Source organism: Daldinia decipiens (assembly GCF_022478715.1).
Source record: "Daldinia decipiens strain CBS 113046 unplaced genomic scaffold F4813scaffold_13, whole genome shotgun sequence".
NCBI classification, from domain to species: Eukaryota; Fungi; Ascomycota; class Sordariomycetes; order Xylariales; family Hypoxylaceae; genus Daldinia; species Daldinia decipiens.
Window position 1 is genome coordinate 50,832 of NW_026054556.1, and position 17,776 is coordinate 68,607.

At 45.7% G+C, this 17,776-nt stretch overlaps 8 protein-coding genes across 8 annotated transcripts; 5 read left to right on the forward strand and 3 right to left on the reverse strand.

The window, feature by feature from the left end:
- Nucleotides 1–166: 166 nt before the first annotated feature.
- Nucleotides 167–1,706, forward strand: F4813DRAFT_356459 (kinase-like domain-containing protein). Its single transcript, XM_049242981.1, has 5 exons — nucleotides 167–500; nucleotides 557–812; nucleotides 878–1,009; nucleotides 1,058–1,185; nucleotides 1,242–1,706. Exons 1-5 carry the CDS (start codon nucleotides 246–248, stop codon nucleotides 1,569–1,571), a joined length of 1,101 nt encoding a protein of 366 aa, XP_049100280.1. The 5' UTR covers nucleotides 167–245; the 3' UTR covers nucleotides 1,572–1,706.
- Nucleotides 1,707–2,222: 516 nt separating this feature from the next.
- F4813DRAFT_395721 (uncharacterized protein) lies at nucleotides 2,223–2,663 on the forward strand (the record flags this gene model as incomplete). The annotated part of the gene is made up of 3 exons (XM_049247734.1): nucleotides 2,223–2,342; nucleotides 2,397–2,462; nucleotides 2,535–2,663. The coding sequence occupies 3 exons, from the start codon at nucleotides 2,223–2,225 to the stop codon at nucleotides 2,661–2,663; spliced, it is 315 nt and encodes a 104-aa protein (XP_049100281.1).
- A 710-nt stretch (nucleotides 2,664–3,373) lies between these two features.
- F4813DRAFT_356462 (putative cellobiose dehydrogenase) lies at nucleotides 3,374–6,128 on the forward strand. The gene is made up of 8 exons (XM_049242982.1): nucleotides 3,374–3,767; nucleotides 3,828–4,694; nucleotides 4,760–4,884; nucleotides 4,950–5,043; nucleotides 5,093–5,142; nucleotides 5,193–5,271; nucleotides 5,326–5,558; nucleotides 5,656–6,128. The coding sequence occupies exons 1-8, from the start codon at nucleotides 3,668–3,670 to the stop codon at nucleotides 5,905–5,907; spliced, it is 1,800 nt and encodes a 599-aa protein (XP_049100282.1). The 5' UTR covers nucleotides 3,374–3,667; the 3' UTR covers nucleotides 5,908–6,128.
- Nucleotides 6,129–6,456: 328 nt separating this feature from the next.
- Nucleotides 6,457–7,424, forward strand: F4813DRAFT_46062 (uncharacterized protein). The gene is made up of 2 exons (XM_049248513.1): nucleotides 6,457–7,173; nucleotides 7,229–7,424. The coding sequence occupies exon 1, from the start codon at nucleotides 6,617–6,619 to the stop codon at nucleotides 7,091–7,093; it is 477 nt and encodes a 158-aa protein (XP_049100283.1). The 5' UTR covers nucleotides 6,457–6,616; the 3' UTR covers nucleotides 7,094–7,173; nucleotides 7,229–7,424.
- Nucleotides 7,323–8,678, reverse strand: F4813DRAFT_46041 (uncharacterized protein). Its single transcript, XM_049248512.1, has 4 exons — nucleotides 8,184–8,678; nucleotides 7,703–8,126; nucleotides 7,551–7,649; nucleotides 7,323–7,492 (listed from the first exon to the last, which is right to left on the reverse strand). Coding segments are annotated over exons 1-4 (963 nt in total). The 5' UTR covers nucleotides 8,622–8,678; the 3' UTR covers nucleotides 7,323–7,490.
- Nucleotides 8,679–9,445: 767 nt separating this feature from the next.
- Nucleotides 9,446–11,743, forward strand: F4813DRAFT_46073 (aldehyde dehydrogenase). The gene is made up of 8 exons (XM_049248515.1): nucleotides 9,446–9,635; nucleotides 9,713–9,806; nucleotides 9,869–10,256; nucleotides 10,315–10,543; nucleotides 10,599–10,722; nucleotides 10,780–11,189; nucleotides 11,246–11,339; nucleotides 11,430–11,743. Exons 1-8 carry the CDS (start codon nucleotides 9,609–9,611, stop codon nucleotides 11,564–11,566), a joined length of 1,503 nt encoding a protein of 500 aa, XP_049100285.1. The 5' UTR covers nucleotides 9,446–9,608; the 3' UTR covers nucleotides 11,567–11,743.
- A 628-nt stretch (nucleotides 11,744–12,371) lies between these two features.
- On the reverse strand, nucleotides 12,372–14,657 carry F4813DRAFT_46069 (cysteine proteinase). The gene has a single exon (XM_049248514.1). The coding sequence runs from the start codon at nucleotides 14,420–14,422 to the stop codon at nucleotides 12,485–12,487; it is 1,938 nt and encodes a 645-aa protein (XP_049100286.1). The 5' UTR covers nucleotides 14,423–14,657; the 3' UTR covers nucleotides 12,372–12,484.
- A 1,854-nt stretch (nucleotides 14,658–16,511) lies between these two features.
- Nucleotides 16,512–17,753, reverse strand: F4813DRAFT_356470 (P-loop containing nucleoside triphosphate hydrolase protein). The gene is made up of 4 exons (XM_049242983.1): nucleotides 17,537–17,753; nucleotides 16,938–17,473; nucleotides 16,667–16,887; nucleotides 16,512–16,535 (listed from the first exon to the last, which is right to left on the reverse strand). Exons 1-3 carry the CDS (start codon nucleotides 17,592–17,594, stop codon nucleotides 16,771–16,773), a joined length of 711 nt encoding a protein of 236 aa, XP_049100287.1. The 5' UTR covers nucleotides 17,595–17,753; the 3' UTR covers nucleotides 16,512–16,535; nucleotides 16,667–16,770.
- Nucleotides 17,754–17,776: the final 23 nt, after the last annotated feature.

Below are 17,776 nucleotides of genomic sequence, written 5' to 3' on the forward strand. Positions count from 1 at the left end.
TAAGACTGGTTAGTTTATATCTCTTAGTTAACTACCTCTTTCTTCTCAAAGTTGAATCGGGCGGAATATGTCCATGTGCCTACATATTCCGCAATCAGACTACTTGGGTATCTTTCTTTATTATATAATTAATAGACGCTTTATTACACTTACATGTCTACTATCCATGATTTACTAGGGTTATCTATAGGTAAGTTCTTTCTAGGCAGTTAATCCATGGGTTTAATTTAATAGAAAGACCCCCAATGAGTCGATCTCACTCTGCGCCTGCTGCCTATGGCAACAAGTCTACCGCTGATATCGAAGCCGAATTAAGGTCACATTTTGCTGTGCAACATCATAAATTTACATTTGAAGGGCTACTCGGTCGCGGTGCCTTCGGCCTCACCTTCCGTCTCGTCGAAAAGCTCTCACATAATAGGACTCGACGTCTTGTAGTGAAGCGGTCTCTAAAACCCCGGGGAGAAGACGACCTAAGAAATGAAATAGAATGGCTAAAAGTTAGTATACGGCATGGAACGGTAATCGGAGATGGCTACTAATTCATCTACTGTAGACTCTTCGTGGAGCTGAGCATGTTGTGGGAATACTAGCATCTCGCGACGAGCCTCACCCAACGACCTTTTTCAGACGCAATCGAAAGCGTTTATTGAGAAGGCGGTCTGCTTTAGAAGAATATTTAGAAGGATTTACCGGTCCAATAGTGGTCATCGAGTACTTAGAAAACGGAGATCTAGCACGGCTGTATAAAAGACTAGTCAATCGTGACCAATTACTACCCAACCGACTAATATGGTCCTTTTTTCTCTGCTGTCAGTACGCTGACCATATTTTGGGGATTGGAAATAGTTGTCTGATATATGCCAAATGAGTTTAGTGACAAGAGCTTGTGTTGCCCTCGCCTACCCTCCGAATGGCGGCGAAGATGATCAAGACCAGCTGGAGACGATCCCTGGAGATGACACGCAACCGAGCAAGATTGAACATGCTGACTTGAGTACAGCAAACAGTTTGTTACTCCTTCTCCAGAACATTTCATTTCACTGACGGCATGGAGTCATGATAGGAAACGCTGGTGGTGGATTCCCGGAGCACGACTTAGTTCCACCGCTAAAATTCATCGACTTCGGACGAACCAGAGAAGGATTCAAGGGAGTCCCCGATAACGTTCGAGCAGTAATGAGGGTATTTGCGACAATCCCGTCCCGGCCAAGACCATTGATAAGCTAATACCGGTCTAGATCATGGTTAACCTAATTGCAAGACAACAAGTGAGAATATCGGCCTGGATCACGGAATATCAGGGGTTCGAGACAAGAGCAACAGAGTTCTTACACCATGGAAATGGCGCGAAATATCCTACCCTCGACGATGATATTCGGGATTTCCTAGCCAGATGCTTAGCATACGAGGAATCAGACAGGATGAGCTTGCGAGATATGCTGAGAATAGCTGAAAATGCCGTACAGACCAAAACAGCCGCAGTATTCCCGGGCCATAGGGGTGAGACCGATGAGGCGATCAGGGACTTGATACAAGAATTTATATATAATGCAGATGCAGATATATAGGAGTAGAGAGGTAAATATAGGCTATAAGTTAGACGAATGGGGTAGATGATTAGATATTGATAATGAAAACGGTAGTTATCCCTAATCTACTATGTAGGTAGTTATTACTTGCTGGTTGGATAAACTTGAAGCATGATTTTTGTTCTTTATAGATCCTACATATATACCGCTTATATGTTATGAACCCCAGCATCAAGTTATTAGTATCACTGGAGCAAATAGTAACTTTCAGGCTATCAGTTGGAAGAATCTATTCCGGCTCCGGCTCCGATTTTAACCCTTGTCCGGCAAGCCGTACCCCACAACACCGGAGCCTTAGGAAAGGACTGTTCCATAGGGATACAAGTTATTTTATTGATCCTGAGTTTTGAAGTACCTCTTGCCCACTTAATATGTGATAAAGTTTGGGTTTAGGGTCCTAGCCTTTACCACGTAGTTGTGACGTAAATCCCCAAGTATCTCGTGGCTAGGTCGCGGCCAGCCATATATGGAGCCTCATCAGTAGATGACGTATTACTATGAGGCGACAAATTGTTGGGTCAAAAGGCAAATAAATCATTGAAAGATTTTCGTCTGATTCATCACTCTTACTTGGTACACGGAAGCACTTCCAAACCCCTTAAGAATAGCTTCCCATTCCGCAACACGAACATGGCTGCTGCAGGGCAGAAAGATCAGAATAAAGCCGGTAAGAACTTTGACATGGGCAGTATGAATGCCTTGCCAAATGTTGATCTAGCCAGCGGTATATTCGAGGCCCCTGGAGCTATCGTAAGTGGAAACGTCTCAGTATTCTCTAGAATGCCTTCGTTAATCTGGTTTAAGCAACCTGAAGCCCAAATGACCAAACCAGTGTCAGTTACTGGTGGTCCTCTCGATAAGCTGGCAAGTGTAAGTTTTATACAATAGTACCTTACTATAGGTATAACATGTCCAGGCCTCCCTCTAACTGGTTTATTATAGGGAGGCAGTACCGCTGGTGAAAAGCAGAAGTCTACAAGTAGGACACAAGAAGTAGTTGGCAGCGATAAGAGCTGGAGCATTGGCCGCAAACTAAAAGATACAGCAGGAGCCAGCGCTATGATACTATAGGTTTTTGGAGTATTTGAAACGCTCGTTCAATGGTGCTGAAGTTTTAAGTACCAAGTGAGTTTAGAAAAGGGTGCCTAGGGTACTAAAACTCGAGGAGACTTTTCACTCTGTATCAAAGAAAACCATTCGTTAATGCTAGTAATATAATGATAAATCTCAGGTCCGATGTCTTCATGAATTACCTATTTCTAACCATGCTATGACAAGATAGAATTGTTCTGGAATATGTCAGGTGGTAGTAGTATTTCCTGCTAGACACGCGAATATCTACCGTTATCCGTATCCTGATGCTCATCATACTTCCTTCAACGTAGTTCATCAAGGATTACGATGTGTCATTGGAACATCCGGATGAAATGTTACAGTCATGATCTTTGATCCTTCTCTCCTTTTTGCCTACTTCGTACTCCTATTGTCAACTATATCTCCGCAGTAAGCTGAAAAATGTCATATTCCCGAATAGCTTGGCCGGAATTATCCTGAGACGCCTGGTTGCAATCCCCCTCCTTGCTCATCACCGTAAGTCCGTAGCCTCGCGGGGGCTGCTTTTTTTGGTCTTGGGTGTGATGACCTGGTGCGCCATCACCACCCTCCCCTTCCATCGGCACTTCCATTTTGGATCGTGAATGGACCTCACCAGAAACCCGGGCCAGCTACACGCCCCTACCTTACCCCAGATCACCCCAGGTTTTTCGCTCGCGGCTAAGTATGGGCACCCTGGTTCCTAGGGCACTCCGCGACATTACACTCGGCTAATTGCGCCCAAATGAAAAACGATTGCAGATCCCTACAACTTTGAACCAGTGACCCGTTCGAGCGCGCTAGTTTCTTCAATGCACCGACGACAGCACTTTGAAGCGGCGCTTTTGCGTGCGAGACCTGGGCATGCAAGTCGACATTGTGTGGTGGCATGGTCATGGCTTCTAATGTCCTATCTGCGATGCTCGGGACATATCACGTTCTATGCCGTTTTAAAAAAGGCTTGGGTCCGCCTCTGAGGGTTGATGCGGAGTTTCCTCTGTATACTCAGTCACGCGAGACCTCTTGTAGTTGAGATGCATGGTAATCTATACCTAAGCGCCGTCGCGACAGCCGCCTTGCTTTGTAAGCGCACACCTAAGGATAGATAGATAGACGCGTGGATCCTGTCTAACTCTCTTATAGTATTCCAGCCATGCTCAGCACGGGCTAATGTAGCACTGGCGCCGCCAGTTTGCTCTAATGTCACGACCAGTCAGACCTGGGACTATATTATCATAGGCTCAGGGGCTGGTGGCATTCCGCTTGCTGACCGGCTGTCAGAGGCTGGGCACACGGTCCTCCTTCTAGAGAAAGGTCCGCCGTCAACGGGCATCTGGGGAGGTACCCTAAAACCCAAATGGTTGGATAATTCCACACTGACTCGCTTTGATGTGCCTGGGCTGGCCAACGAAATTTGGCACAACCCTACTGGCGTCGTATGTACGGATGTCGACCAGATGGCAGGTTGTGTGCTGGGTGGTGGTGTGGCTGTCAACTCTGGCCTATGGTGGAAACCTCACCCAGCCGACTGGGATTATAGCTGGCCCGAAGGGTGGAAAAGCTCTGATGTAGTCGACGCGACAGCGCGGGTGTTCGAGCGAATTCCGGGAACGACGCATCCCAGTACGGACGGCAAGCTATACCTGCAGCAGGGATTCGAGGCGTTGACATCAGGACTAAATGCAAGCGGGTGGGAGTTCATTGTGCCTAACGAACATCCCGATCGCAAGAACCGGACTTTTGGTCACAGCACGCACATGTTCTCTAACGGCGAGCGAGGCGGACCGCTCGCAACGTACTTGGTCGATGCAAGCCAGCGCAAGGAGTTCACACTTTGGATGAACACTACCGCAAGGAGGGTCATTCGCGAGGGAGGTCATGCGACGGGCGTTGAAATCGAGTGCAGTAAAAATGCTGCCGGACACGCTGGTGTAGTCTCAGTTACCCCTGGAACGGGCCGTGTCATCTTGTCTGCTGGCTCCTTTGGCTCGGCAAAACTCCTTTTCAGAAGTATGGCTTTTTATCTGTCTATTATAACCCTAGGTCCTTGCTGGTCCTCTAACAAGTTAAAATAGGCGGCATTGGGCCAAAGGACCAATTAAATATCGTGAAGAATTCGACGTCGGATGCGAAGACTATGATATCTGAAGACTCTTGGATTGATCTCCCTGTGGGGTACAATCTAATCGACCATGTTGGCGTGAGTACCGAGATCATTCAAGGCAATGCTATTTATAACCATTGTCTGAACTTACGGTATATTAGACCGACATCGAGATTGCTCACCCTGACGTCGTCTTCTACGATTTCTATGCGGCATACAGCAAGCCCATCTTAAATGATACGGAAATATACTTGCGTAAGATATCCAGGCCACAGTAATGAATCTGGTACTGACTTTATCACAGAGAACCGCACCGGTATTCTCGCTCAAGCAGCGCCTAACCTAGGTCCTATCGTATGTAACTCAAAAAGGGTTTAGGGATGATGATATTGACATATGCGCAGTTCTGGGAGATCATTCCCGGCGAGGATGGAATAGATCGTCACCTGCACTGGCAAGCGCGAGTCGAGGGTTCCAAGAACAGTGAGCCTACTATCCCGGCGTCTTTCATATATCAGTGCTAACCTTTCAATTTAGCTTCCATGACGATCACCCAATATCTTGGAACTGGGTCAACGTCGAGGGGCCGCATGGTGATCACACCTCAGCTCAATACTCGCGTGTCCGTCCCCCCTTATCTCCGAGATGCCAACGACAAGGCAGCTGTTATTGAAGGACTTGAGAGAGTGCGCAAGTATTTCGGACCCATCTCGAACTTGACTTGGGTTCGGCCAGCTTCAAATCAGACATCAACACAGTTTGTTGACTCGGTGAGTTGGGATTGCCTTTGCCCCTTTATAATTTATATACTTTCACACAAGAGAAAACGACGTAAAAGAATCAGGGGCTAATGATGTTAACATAAAGATCCCTGCAACACCGGCGGTGCGATGCTCGAACCACTGGGTTGGTACGGCTAAGATGGGACTTGACGATGGCACATCCGTCGTCGACACAAACACTAAGGTCTATGGCATGGACAACCTCTTCGTTGTCGATGCATCCATCTTCCCGGGAATGATGACGGGAAACCCTTCAGCAATGATCGTTGCTGCCGCCGAACATGCGGCGAAGAAGATACTGGCACTTTCCGCTCCAAAGGCAATTGCGGCTAATTAAGCAGTGATTAGAGTGCGAAAATATGTAGAATAATATAATCTATGTAAGCATATCTTGTGCACTGCAGATATTTATCAAATCAAACCCAAGAATTAGAAATAAATGGTTATAATACTATCGTATTAAGAAGAAGCATGTCTTACTAGTTGATGGCCTTAGCAACTAGGTATTCTTAAGCACAATGGTATTTATGTAGGTATATAGATTTTTGTATATAAGCTAGCAAAAAGAAAAGAAAGAAAAGACTTGGTTCTTCCATGGAGGCACAAGAGCCTCCTTTATATAGCAACAGTGGTTCTTAGATTCAAGCTGTCAGCATCACAAGAGCCCGAAGCTTTCCCCGTCTTTTCCGAGGCCGCAGAAGTCGGGTTCGGGAACTTGTCACCATACTAGAGCGACGTAATCAATATCTAGGCCATCCAGAGGCTGGCTCAGATGGAATAGGGAGGTGTTTAGTACAGAGTATTTCTGTTAGATATACCCTTTAATAATAATCACACACAAAATAAATATCAGGTAAGTAAATCAGATAGTAAATACCTTCTATTCTTTTACAAAGGCGCTGCGCGCCCTTTAATAAATAGACCCTTGTAGCTACCCCTAATCCACTTATACCCTAGCAATTTCCTCGGGAGTAGTAGAATGTTCCATATAATACTTCATTATTTGGGAGTGGGGGACATACTCGCTCAGAAATGTAGCCAGGCCAATGATAAGTCCACATGTTGTCCAAGAGAGCACCATAAGGAGCCTGCTCCTTTTTGTGCTTCCTACTATCATTGCAAAGCAAACCCCGCAAAAGAAGAAAAGGAAGAAAGGAAATGTGAATGAGTATCCGAAGGCTGACAACCATAAACCGCTACACATACCACCTCCTGTAAGTATTCCAGCTAAAAGCAATATAAGAACCCGCTTTCTTTCTCTCTTCATCCACTGCCACGTGCCATGGCGGAAGCTATATCCACTTCTGGTAAGTGGAGCGTCAAACGAGATTGAACCGCCATGGAGCTGTTTTCTAATTGCAACCTTGAGCTGTTGGTCTGTTAAAGAGCGAGCATCAATACCGGCTTCTTTCAATTCTTTGCCCATCTTTTCAGCCATTATCAATACTGCCCTCCAGCCTCTATATGTCTCTATTTCTCCTTGGAGAGGTAATTGGAATCGAGCCTTAAGCCACAGCATGTAAGTTCCAATAGTTCCAATGGACAAAAATGCCAGTACCAGAAATAATTGTATACATGAAAATCCCCATTTAAACCGCTAGAAATGACGGATGTTAATAAGTGGTATATTCTATACTACATGTGGAATAGACACCTACATCTTGTACAGGCTGACATCTACCATTAGCGGCAACGTAGTCAAGACTATATGTGTTGTTAGAATAGAGGAAGGCTGTATTTGATATATTTGTGAATTCTCGCGTATGTCCCGTCCCTGGGTCGCCGGACCAGTCAAATCCATAAAAAGACCCGGATGGAGGTATGTAAAAGGCTGATATATTCAGCGTTGGGCTTGGGATTGTCGCATTCATCCAGCGAGATGATATATTTTTTAGGCCATAGAACCCGTACGAAGATACATTCTATGATTAATGCGTTGGTTGAAGTTTGGCACTGACATGGAAGTCTAGGTATACGAACAGGTAGATACATTAGACTGCAACCAACAGTCAGTTTCTATGTAATTATCAGAGAAGCCGCAAATCTCGAAAAAGTTGCCATAAGAAGCAACTGGTTCCTCTGAGTATGTTGTCAGCTAACATAACTGCGTTCGAGGTACTTTGAATCCTTACTATGACTGCGTTCAGAGTCAAAATATATATAATTGTTAGTGAGATTGACTCTCCCTCCGTCATGGACGATATATGCCAGTGGTCGGAAAGCCGAGTATGGGATGTAATTGTTATCAATATCTGGGACAAACGCTTTGCCGATAGTAGTATACCCAGTCATTGCGCCAGCAACCGTTGGCCATGCTATGATAAATATCATGGTTAGGACCATGAAAACCATAGCCATTTTAGATTTAAGACCCCGTCCGGAGATAAAAGCTCGAACGATGCTTATTGTCGAAAAGAAGGATGGCTCATCCTGCAGGAATATGATGGAAAAAACTGTGAAAGTCACAGGTGCAAACTCCATTGAGGTGGTTACATAGTCGGCAAATACTCGCCAAGACACCAGTGCCATAAGTGCTTGTCCTCCACGCCCAATTACCTTAGGTAGTCAACCATGTTAGCTCATACTTTATTTATAAGGCAGCGCGATTCTCACTATATCCCATGATATGTCAATAACTTTTGCCTCGGCAAAAGTTAGGTTCCCAAAACCCAAACTTATATCGAAGAAGCTCGACGATTTCCATAGGCTATAGTCAGACGAATTAATTATAAATGAACCGTCGGTCCTACATGCTGATCCATTATGAATCTCGAAATCGTATGAGTTATATAGGGCAATAAAAATAAAGAAACCCAACACCGTCATAGTCCACAAGGCAAAAAGGGTCCAGAGTCCTGCACGTGCCCATCCGATAGAGCGTAAATCTGACCATGTTTCTCGGTAGGTACGAGTCCATTGTGTCGAGACGGCTGTGAAAATCTTCCTAAAAATCGACTGTCTCTTCTCGGGAGGTGTTTCTACAATAAGAGAGTCTAATGACAAAGTTGATAAGGAGGCCATCGAGCCCGTTGCGTTATAACGAAACTCCATTTGAACAATATGCGTTAGAATTCCGAGGAACAAGGTAAAGAGTCGCTGGAGTATGCTTTAGTATGTGAGAAAAAGAGAACCGCTAAAAATAGATTCAGCCAGGTGGGGGGAGTTCCGATTACAAAGTCGCACAAGCGGTATAGAATAGGTATTGATTGGCCGTGATCCTAATGATTACAGGGTAGCTGCAAGCCACTCAAGGTAAAACAGAACTTATAATGACGAGCAGCGTTGGGGGCTGAGGCCGTGTTATTACGTGAAACAGTATGTGTACTGAGACATTTTCATTGCTTTTTTATGTCCATTATGCGGTGCTTCTATTACAGCTCGTATATGTGAATCAAGTTTCCTTGCAGTATTTCTATTTAAAATAGCTGGGTAACAAGCTACTGAACGTATCTATTTTCAAGGAAGAAGTAAAGTTAATATAAATTAGGTATAATATATAATTATTATATAATAGCTTCGTTACTGCTTTTAACATTCACTCTACGTATGATATATTAAGGATTCATTTTAATATTTAATTACAACTTAAATCTAAATTACAATATGTTTTTAACAGTCGTTCTCTGTACTCTTATGATACAGTACCTATGATAAGACCATCATATCACATTGCAGGCGACGTCTACGATTGCTCCTATGTAGGGTAGCTTAGAGTCACTCCGCCGCACTATTGACCGGATTCGGTAGAGGGGGGGCGTTCGGATTGGTTGCGGGGATAAGAGCTAAGAAGAATAGTCAGGTCGTGCTGATCAGATACCCGAGAGCTTCGGGATGGTCGTATGCGATGGGAAATGCGGGGTGGATTTCGTGACGATAATTAGCGTAACGGTGATTATATATATATTGGAGACGTAAGACAGCCAGGCGACTTGCCGTTGCCACCAAGCGAATAAGCTAAGATATCTTCTCATAACCAGAGAACTTGGTAGTTATTATTTAGGTAGACTGCCTTCTAAGTCCTCAATATCACCTCTAATTATGGCCGAAGTCAAGTCAGCTATTGACGTAAGCTTTCACCTGAAATCGGTCAACACTGATTACCCCTGAAGTATACGTAGGCAACGTAACTGATGGAGACACAGCTCAACCTCAAGAACCCGGAGCTCTTCCGAGATAAAGCATACGTCAACGGACAATGGATCGAAGCAAAATCTGGGAAAAGATTCGATATCATCGGTCAGTAATGGCTTAATCATTTGATAGGTATTCGACTACTTGCTCATACTATAAGCGAGCAGACCCGGGATCCGACCAAAAGTTCGCCTCATGCCCGGACATGGCTGCCGAGGATGTCGACGATGCGGTTCAAGCAGCCCAGGAGGCATTCCAAGTCTACCGCAAGTTTACACCTCGAGCTCGCGCTGACCTGTTGGCAAAATTCGATGCTTTGATTAGGGAGCATAAAGATGACCTCGCCACTATCTTGGTATACGAGACGGGCAAGCCACTGGTCGAAGCTTACGGCGAGATCGAGTACGCGGCTTCGTTTACGCGCTGGTTCACCGGCGAGGCAGAGCGAGTTCAGGGGACTACATTTCCCGCTGCCATTCCCGGCAGACGTATCTTCACCATCAAGCAACCGCTTGGCGTTACTGCCGCACTGGTACCTTGGAATTTCCCAATTGTGTAGGTTGACTGCTACTACTTAAATGAGAACCAAGTCTTGGTCCTAACACCCCTCTAGAATGGTGTTAAGGAAAGCGAGCGCTGCTTTGGCGGCGGGATGCACAATGGTTGCGAAGCCGTCGCCCGAGACGCCTCTATCGGCGCTAACTCTAGCATACTTGGCTGAAAAGGCTGGATATCCTAAAGGCGTATTTAATGTTATGCCTACCACATTGGCCAACACTCCAGCTCTCAGCGAGGCTCTTTGTAAACATCCACTCGTGAAGAAAGTATCCTTCACTGGCTCCGTGAGCTTCGACCCCCTTGAATACTCAATAACTTGACCGGCTGACATATTAGTAGACCAGGGTGGGAAAGATCCTCTCCGCCCATTGCGCAGATAGCCTCAAGAAGCTCACCCTCGAGCTAGGCGGCAACTGCCCGTTCCTTGTATTCGACGATGCGAATCTAGAACAAGCCTGCGACGGTAAGCCTTCCCAATTCCGCCATCAACTAGCAGACAAACTAACCAGAAGCCTTTCAGCATTGATACCTCTAAAATTCCGACATGCCGGACAAGCTTGCATCACCGCGAACCGGGTGTACGTCCAAAAGGGCATATACGATAAATTCGCCAACCTCCTCGCGGAAAAGACACGACAAATCCGAGTCGGCCACGGCATCGACAAAACCACCACGATGGGCCCCCTAACAGTCCCCGCGGGTGTCGACAAGGTAGCCGGACAGGTTGAAGACGCGAAGAAGAACGGCGGAATTGTACTTACGGGTGGAAACCGCATAGCTTCGAACAACGGGTACTTCTTCGAACCCACGATCATCACGAATGCGTCGCAGTCCATGCAGGTTGCTTCGGAGGAGACGTTTGGCCCGCTTCTGGCGCTGTTCCCGTTCGACACGGAGGAGGAAGCCGTGAAGGCAGCTAATGACACGAGCGTGAGTCCTGATTGTAGGAGTAGTGCAGTCTTATACGTTCTAACACCGACATCCAGATGGGTTTGGCGTCATATTGTTTCACCAAGAACATCGATCGGATATGGCGCCTGTTCGAGAATCTCGAGGCGGGGATGATCGGGTTGAACAGCGGTAAGCTTCCACCGCAGTGCTTGCAAACTAAGCGTGTTAGCAAGCCCGTGCAGAACTGTAACCTAGGCTAATCACATATTAAACGATTAGGAAATTCGTCAGCAGCGGAGTCGCCGTTCGGCGGGATCAAAGACTCGGGGTTCGGCAAGGAGTCCGGAAAGGACGTTGCTATAAACGAGTATCTCATTACGAAGACGGGGACGTTGACTCTCGAAGGACAGTACTAAAAGTATAGAGCTGTTCAATCAACTTCGTGTTTGTATAAGCATATAAGCACTTGCTGGTATACAAAACTGGATGATAGTGAGGGATGAAAAGTCACGTATGCAACATGATCCACGATCCACGATGCTCTTTGGTTCAAATTTTATATTTCCCGCTGGATTTTCCAATACGGTATACACGAAAGCCTACCTAGTATAGCGCTAGTACGGACATCTTCCGACAGTTCGTTTTTTTTCGGCGCAAAATGCTAATCCTATACTGACGCCGGATCTCTATTCGAGTGTTTCCATGTAACGTTATTCACCTGGATGCGGCGTTCGAGCCCCTCATAAGGTACTATTGCTGTTAGTAACGTCTAATCCAGCAAGTTCATATCCACATTCATGCTGATGAACCACAAACCCCCTTCCCAATATGCCAATGGACCAGAAAATGCGTTAAATCCCCCCCCCTTCCCATGCGCCACAAAACACCATTTTATGATGTCTTTATGCAGTTGGCACCTCGAGAGAGTTTGATATACTTCTTTTGTAATCTTCGCCAGTCGGTTTCTTCCGAAATGACCATGATCGAACCAAGTTTTTTCCCTCCGGTACCATCCATATACCCGCACATTCATGGTATGCGGAGCTTCCACTCTTCTTAGGTTGCTGCCATCGATGGGAATCTCTTCCAAAACTGGTTTCGAGATCATCAAATTTAGAGTACCCCATATAGTTATTCCATGAATGTCTTATCACTCTTCGTATGCTTCGGGAGATTTTGCCCAGTTTCAAGCCAAGTCCCAAAACAATTGCTTTAATCCATCCAATAACACTTTGCTCGGCTCCGAGCTTTAAAAATAGGTCTTCCTCTTCGTGTTCCTCGGGGTCATAAGTTACGGCCCGTGTCATATTATCAAAGAGCCGGTATACATCGCTCTATGACTCTGCCGGACTCTCGCGCTCTAATTCGTAGAAGAGCAGATAAACTTCTCGCTGCATCCCTAACACCTCGCCCGTCTTAGCTTCCTTGATCTTTTCGTCGCTAATACGCCACCATCGGTCGGTTTGCTTTCGACGCTTCGCCTTCGTCCCATTTACTTTAGTTGTAGTCGCCTTTCCACTTGCAGTGGATGGCGCAACTGGCGTTTGGCCAGCTGGACTGCTCGGCCTACTGTTTCGAGCCGAGTGTGATATCCTCGACATAGTCGATCGCGCAGATGCCGCAACTGATTTGAGGCTGATGGTATCCGACTCGCGATCCTTTAAGGAGGAAAGCTTCGGGCTACGACGAGAGGAACGTCGACCATTGGATGTCGCGGAAGATTGGGGCGTTGAATCTGTCGATGGCCGAGGCAGGGCATCAACTGACTGATTAGACGAGCTACTTCCGGATGAAGAGAAACCAAGATCCGGAATAGAGGCTATTGGACTGGGATCCCCTGATCTCGATATAGCAGTAACGCGTGGAGTTGAGGCTGGACTTGGCGTAGCTGATTTGGCGAATATGTCGGAAGCCTGGAACGCATTTGGAGTTGAGAACGGGAGAGAGACGTTCTGTCGGCGAAAGGATTCGTAATGTCCACTATGATGACTGCCTTTATGCGTAACCGTAGCGAGTAATTTGTATTTTTTACGATTCAATAGAGTTCCCATTAGTAGCTGCTCTGGGAATGTAACTTTGGCTGAATTCTTCTGTGAGATACTGTTATATATGGATCTGGAAAGGTGGATAGCCATAACCTTAGGGAAGCCCGTCAGTCGCGTGTGCTTCGCGATTTTACAGGCGGGAGCGTCTCGCATAGGAGGTAATTCAACGTCTGGCGGGGGATTCTCAGGGTCGCTATCGATGGCATGCTGCAGCTTAGCGATCGCCTGCTGCGTACTGGCCTTAAGTCTCTCAGAATTGGATCGCGATAACTGTGCCCTCAGGAGATCTTTTGCGTGCACAAGACGGCATTTGTCGCACTTGAAGTCGTCTATGTACTCAGTCTTAAAGAACCCATCCAGACAAGCATTGAGCGATGTCGAGCTTGACTGCGGCACGTTTAGCGTCAGAGTGCAGAAAGTATTTTCTGTTGGCTTCGGTTTGAAACCGCACTTTTGACACTCGATTTGACTTTCGTATTTTCCTTCCATTGGAAACCCATCTTCTTCGTTCCTTGACGGTAGTCCTTGCGCCTCGACTTCGGCTTCACTCTCCTCTGGCCTGGCAGTGTCAATATTTCCGTTTCCATCTATGGCTAACTTTGCCAAACGCTGCTCAACAGCGTCGCCATCGATTGGTTCTGCTTTATTTGCTGACGCCTCAGTGCTACATTTATTTCTCGCAGCTTGTCGAGCTCTCCTTCCGGCATGATATTCGTCGCATAATCGCTCGGCCACCACCTGTAAAAATTCCTGTGCATCCTGCTGTTGCCTACTAATACGCTGCTTGAAAGAAGTCTCAAGGACCCTAATAAAGGGGCCAGCAGATATAGTCTTCTTATAAATAGGCCGCTCGTTAAGGGCATCGAGGATATCCTTCAGACCCTTGGTGACGAGGCCGGCCTGTAGACCCTGGACTTTCCAATCGGGCTTGCTTTTGTATGCAGGGTCCTGCACTATTTCTTGATATACCCATGGTTCATCTATATTTCTTCGGTGAGTTTCTCGGATGAGGTAGATTCGGAGATCGGTAAGGCCGGCGAGGGCTTGGAGGACGGAGTTGATGAAACAGTCGTTTGCCGGGTTCGAAAGGCCTACAACGCCTTTTTTACGTGTCGAGTTGGAATCACTATCTAGAAAATAGTTGGGGGCAAAAACGTAGAAGAGAGTGATCGCAGCGAGAGAAGCACCGGCCGCATAGGTGACAACGGTGAGAGGCTTCTCAGGCATGACGGCGATCCACTGGCTCGGTTCGTTTTACTTCTGTCTGATCACGCCGCTCCCTCGTGTTACAATTGTCGCTATGAATGCTAAGGGAGGGCGGTAGAAATGGTCAAGGAATTCGTCGAGAGGGTATGGGTATTCGGAACGCGACTCGAGGTCATCACTAGATACGGAAAAGGGAGACTGGGATAAGAGTTAAGAGAACACGATGTTGGGTAAGAAGGTCGTAAGAAAGAATTGGAGATTTGGCGGAGTAGAAGAAGATTGCTGCAGGGATGATGGTCGGTATCAAAAGTAGAGATGCTTGGAGGCTAATGCTTGGAAGCCAATGCAGCGATACATAAGATGAAGCACGGCAAGATTTAGTAGCAGGGATAATAGCTGCTCGCGGTTCGGGAATAAGACGACGAAAGGTCTGTGTATGTACCTAAAGTAGTGTATGTATCTGTGTAGGCTGTGTAAGTAGTTGATATAGTTACATAAATGTCAAAAAGGCAGCAAAACGTTCAATTTCAATTGCGCCACATGCCGCAATTAGCAAAATAGATACACGGGGGGTTGAAATGCAGAAGAAGAAAAAATGATGTGAATATGTATGTATGGAAGAACTAGATGAATGGGAATTAGAAGAACTAGTTACATGTAATTACATGTATGTATGTACCTTAGGTAGGTACATAAGTACATAAGGTATACGCACCCCGTACAAAGCATAAAAGAGTACTTGTACTTAAGTACATAAAGTATAAATGTAGCCTAATTTATGCGGGCGAAGATTCCGTAGCGGTATTTTGAGGTACCCGTGAACCCGAGGCCATCCGGTAGGTTCTCCGCAACCCGGGTAAGGATAACGGATACACCGGTATCGATATTAGTGGATGGAATAAGAGCTTTTAATGCATTAAACGCGTCAACCACAGGGCAGAAAGAGGAGTTGGGTTCAGACAAGACACGACCAAAAAAAAAAAAAAAAGTGTTGGCAGCGTTGTATTTTCTGCAGTTGCATCGCATCAAGACCCAGAAACTCGAAATCTCTATCACTGCATACCATTAGCATCCACCATCTCATTTTCGCCCCTTGACTAGGTACCTACCTATGTACCATCCAATATCTTCTTCCCCGCCGTCCCACGTGCTTTTAGTAAGTTCTAGCCAATGTTCATTCTTTTATGGAAGTTATATTATATTATTATATTAAATCTAGTTAGTTAATTGGTAAGATTAATCGCCTGAATTAGTATAATAAAGCACATCAAGGCTAGGTTAGGTACCAGTTCTAGAAGAAGAACGTGGGGGTCTCCTATACTTCCAAATCGCTTTCAAAAAGGTCCAGCACATGCCTATGTACCTAAAGTATAGTTATAGAAAATACCACAAGTTCCAATTGTAGAACATACCTAATATGTGTAGCACTTGACGCACTCGATTTATTAACTATGAATTCAACCGCACGCCTTATCCTAAACAATTCAAACGTAACGTAACGTAACCCCACCCCAACTTTACCAAGATCGAGATTCCATGCCGTCAGGGTCTTCGTGCGGGATTTGCTTGTTAGAGGCGGGGATCCCCATGTAAATCTAGGGTCCTTTGCCAAGTTAACCTGTTACTACCTAGCCCTCCTCCCCGCACATCGAGAGACCCTAGCTTATCCCAGAGTTGCGGATATCCAATACGAATCGTTATTGTAAGACATCATCTGCTTAGGTTAGGCAGTTGTAGAAGATTAAGATCTCAAATGTCTCATATCAACGAAATTTACTTATAACAGCAGAAAAGTATTCAAGTTCTGATCGATACCGAAAAATATCATTATTGTCTTCTAATAGTTAGTATCTCAAACCAATGAATACTTGACTGCCTAATACCACGCTTCTTGCCTGAATTTCGGTCTAAGTGCTGGGAAGACCCAAGTGCCGAAACTCTCTATATCGAAAATAGTACGCCACCAAATCTCGTCATTTCGCTTTCCCCCTTGGAAACGCATACTTCAGAACGGGTTCTCATTTTCCAGTATTGCAACTAGAATAGGATTCTCGGGTGGGTAGCAGAAGTCCTCGCATTGAGGTAAAACTTTAATATAGAAGCTTTTTCTTATAGTCTTTCTAAATATGGGTTCCTCTAGCATAGTTAACGATATGACCGGCAAAAGGAAATACAGGGATAGGTTTCTCAGAGAAGTGTCAACATTATCAAATAGGTTGAGCATTGCCCCTAAAGAACCATAGCCGATAAGACAGACAGACATACATAGGTACGCTTGATATTCGCGAATAGGTGCTCTAGAAAGAGACTTTTGGCTGGAGTGAGGTAATAACACACTAAACTAGTGATGTTTCCATTTCTTGTGCCTCTTACACAAGAAAACGTGTTGAACTTTCTTCAACAATAATTTTCTGCCATAGCCCACCTTCTTCAAGCTTCTTTGTCAACTCCTTAACGTTCTGTTCCTTCGTTCCATTCGCATCAATCTACAGCTATTAGTATCTCACTATTCCTATGTAGATCGTTTGATACCCACGTCGATCAAGATGCCACGTTGTCGATACACCTCCTCAACTTCCATAGTCTCCGCCTCATATTCTACGAAACGCCTCTCGAACTTTTCCTTACTGTCATTGCTATCTCGCCCTCGGGCTAGATATCTTGCTTCCGCATTCTGCTTGGTAACTTGGAAACATAGCACGATATCCGGTTTTGCGTTTACTCTCACCCGACCATCACTTCTTGGAGAAAGTGGCAATTCGTCCTGGAACGGCCACGTGTTAAATGATTCTAGTTGCTCTATACATCGCGGGAATCCATCGACTAGAATGCCTCGAGACTTTGGTTCATCTTGGTATATGGCGTCTTTTATCGCATGGCAAATAAACGGATTCAAATCTTCCGATGTAAGAAACCCCTGATTATCGAGCTTGTCTTTGATTCGGATTCCAAGTGATGTGGCATGGTTTTGGCGCATCCAATCACGGAGGCTATCGCCGACAGAGTAGTGCGTCAAGTTGTGTGTTTGTGCTAGATGAGTACAGAGTGTTCCTTTTCCAGCGCCAGGAGGTCCTAAAAGTTTAGTATAGCAAAGCCAAAGTAGATTGGAGGGTCTCAAGGCATCAAGACACGTACCAAGAACGAAGATGACCGCAAAGCTACGGGGAATATGGATGGTGGGAGTAGGCTCCATGGTGATAATGCATACATGTAGGTAAATGCTATGAGGTTTATAGGTACGTGCAGTATTTAGTATTTGGACAGTGGAAGCTTAGGTACCTATTGTTCGATCGGGCGTAAATGGTGGGGCAGGAGTCATGTTACAAAACCGATGCATGTGATAAAAGTAAAGGCATATCGATATCGATAACAATG

Bases quoted from the DNA above. Each gene is read 5' to 3' on its own strand.
- F4813DRAFT_356459 (XM_049242981.1), top strand. From the start codon at position 246: ATGAGTCGATCTCACTCTGCGCCTGCTGCCTATGGCAACAAGTCTACC. The intron at 813-877 runs GTCAGTACGCTG...AAATGAGTTTAG, and splicing joins ATGGTCCTTTTTTCTCTGCT to TGACAAGAGCTTGTGTTGCC. The intron at 1,186-1,241 runs GTATTTGCGACA...ATACCGGTCTAG, and splicing joins ACGTTCGAGCAGTAATGAGG to ATCATGGTTAACCTAATTGC.
- F4813DRAFT_356462 (XM_049242982.1), top strand. From the start codon at position 3,668: ATGCGGAGTTTCCTCTGTATACTCAGTCACGCGAGACCTCTTGTAGTT. The intron at 4,695-4,759 runs GTATGGCTTTTT...AAGTTAAAATAG, and splicing joins GGCAAAACTCCTTTTCAGAA to GCGGCATTGGGCCAAAGGAC. The intron at 4,885-4,949 runs GTGAGTACCGAG...ACGGTATATTAG, and splicing joins ATCTAATCGACCATGTTGGC to ACCGACATCGAGATTGCTCA.
- F4813DRAFT_46062 (XM_049248513.1), top strand. From the start codon at position 6,617: ATGATAAGTCCACATGTTGTCCAAGAGAGCACCATAAGGAGCCTGCTC.
- F4813DRAFT_46041 (XM_049248512.1), bottom strand. From the start codon at position 8,621: ATGGAGTTTCGTTATAACGCAACGGGCTCGATGGCCTCCTTATCAACT. The intron at 8,127-8,183 runs GTGAGAATCGCG...TGACTACCTAAG, and splicing joins TTGACATATCATGGGATATA to GTAATTGGGCGTGGAGGACA. The intron at 7,650-7,702 runs GTAAGGATTCAA...CAACATACTCAG, and splicing joins TGACTCTGAACGCAGTCATA to AGGAACCAGTTGCTTCTTAT.
- F4813DRAFT_46073 (XM_049248515.1), top strand. From the start codon at position 9,609: ATGGCCGAAGTCAAGTCAGCTATTGAC. The intron at 10,544-10,598 runs GTGAGCTTCGAC...ACATATTAGTAG, and splicing joins AAGTATCCTTCACTGGCTCC to ACCAGGGTGGGAAAGATCCT. The intron at 10,723-10,779 runs GTAAGCCTTCCC...GAAGCCTTTCAG, and splicing joins TCTAGAACAAGCCTGCGACG to CATTGATACCTCTAAAATTC.
- F4813DRAFT_46069 (XM_049248514.1), bottom strand. From the start codon at position 14,422: ATGCCTGAGAAGCCTCTCACCGTTGTCACCTATGCGGCCGGTGCTTCT.
- F4813DRAFT_356470 (XM_049242983.1), bottom strand. From the start codon at position 17,594: ATGGAGCCTACTCCCACCATCCATATTCCCCGTAGCTTTGCGGTCATC. The intron at 17,474-17,536 runs GTACGTGTCTTG...CTAAACTTTTAG, and splicing joins TGCGGTCATCTTCGTTCTTG to GACCTCCTGGCGCTGGAAAA. The intron at 16,888-16,937 runs GTGGGTATCAAA...TAATAGCTGTAG, and splicing joins AACGTGGCATCTTGATCGAC to ATTGATGCGAATGGAACGAA.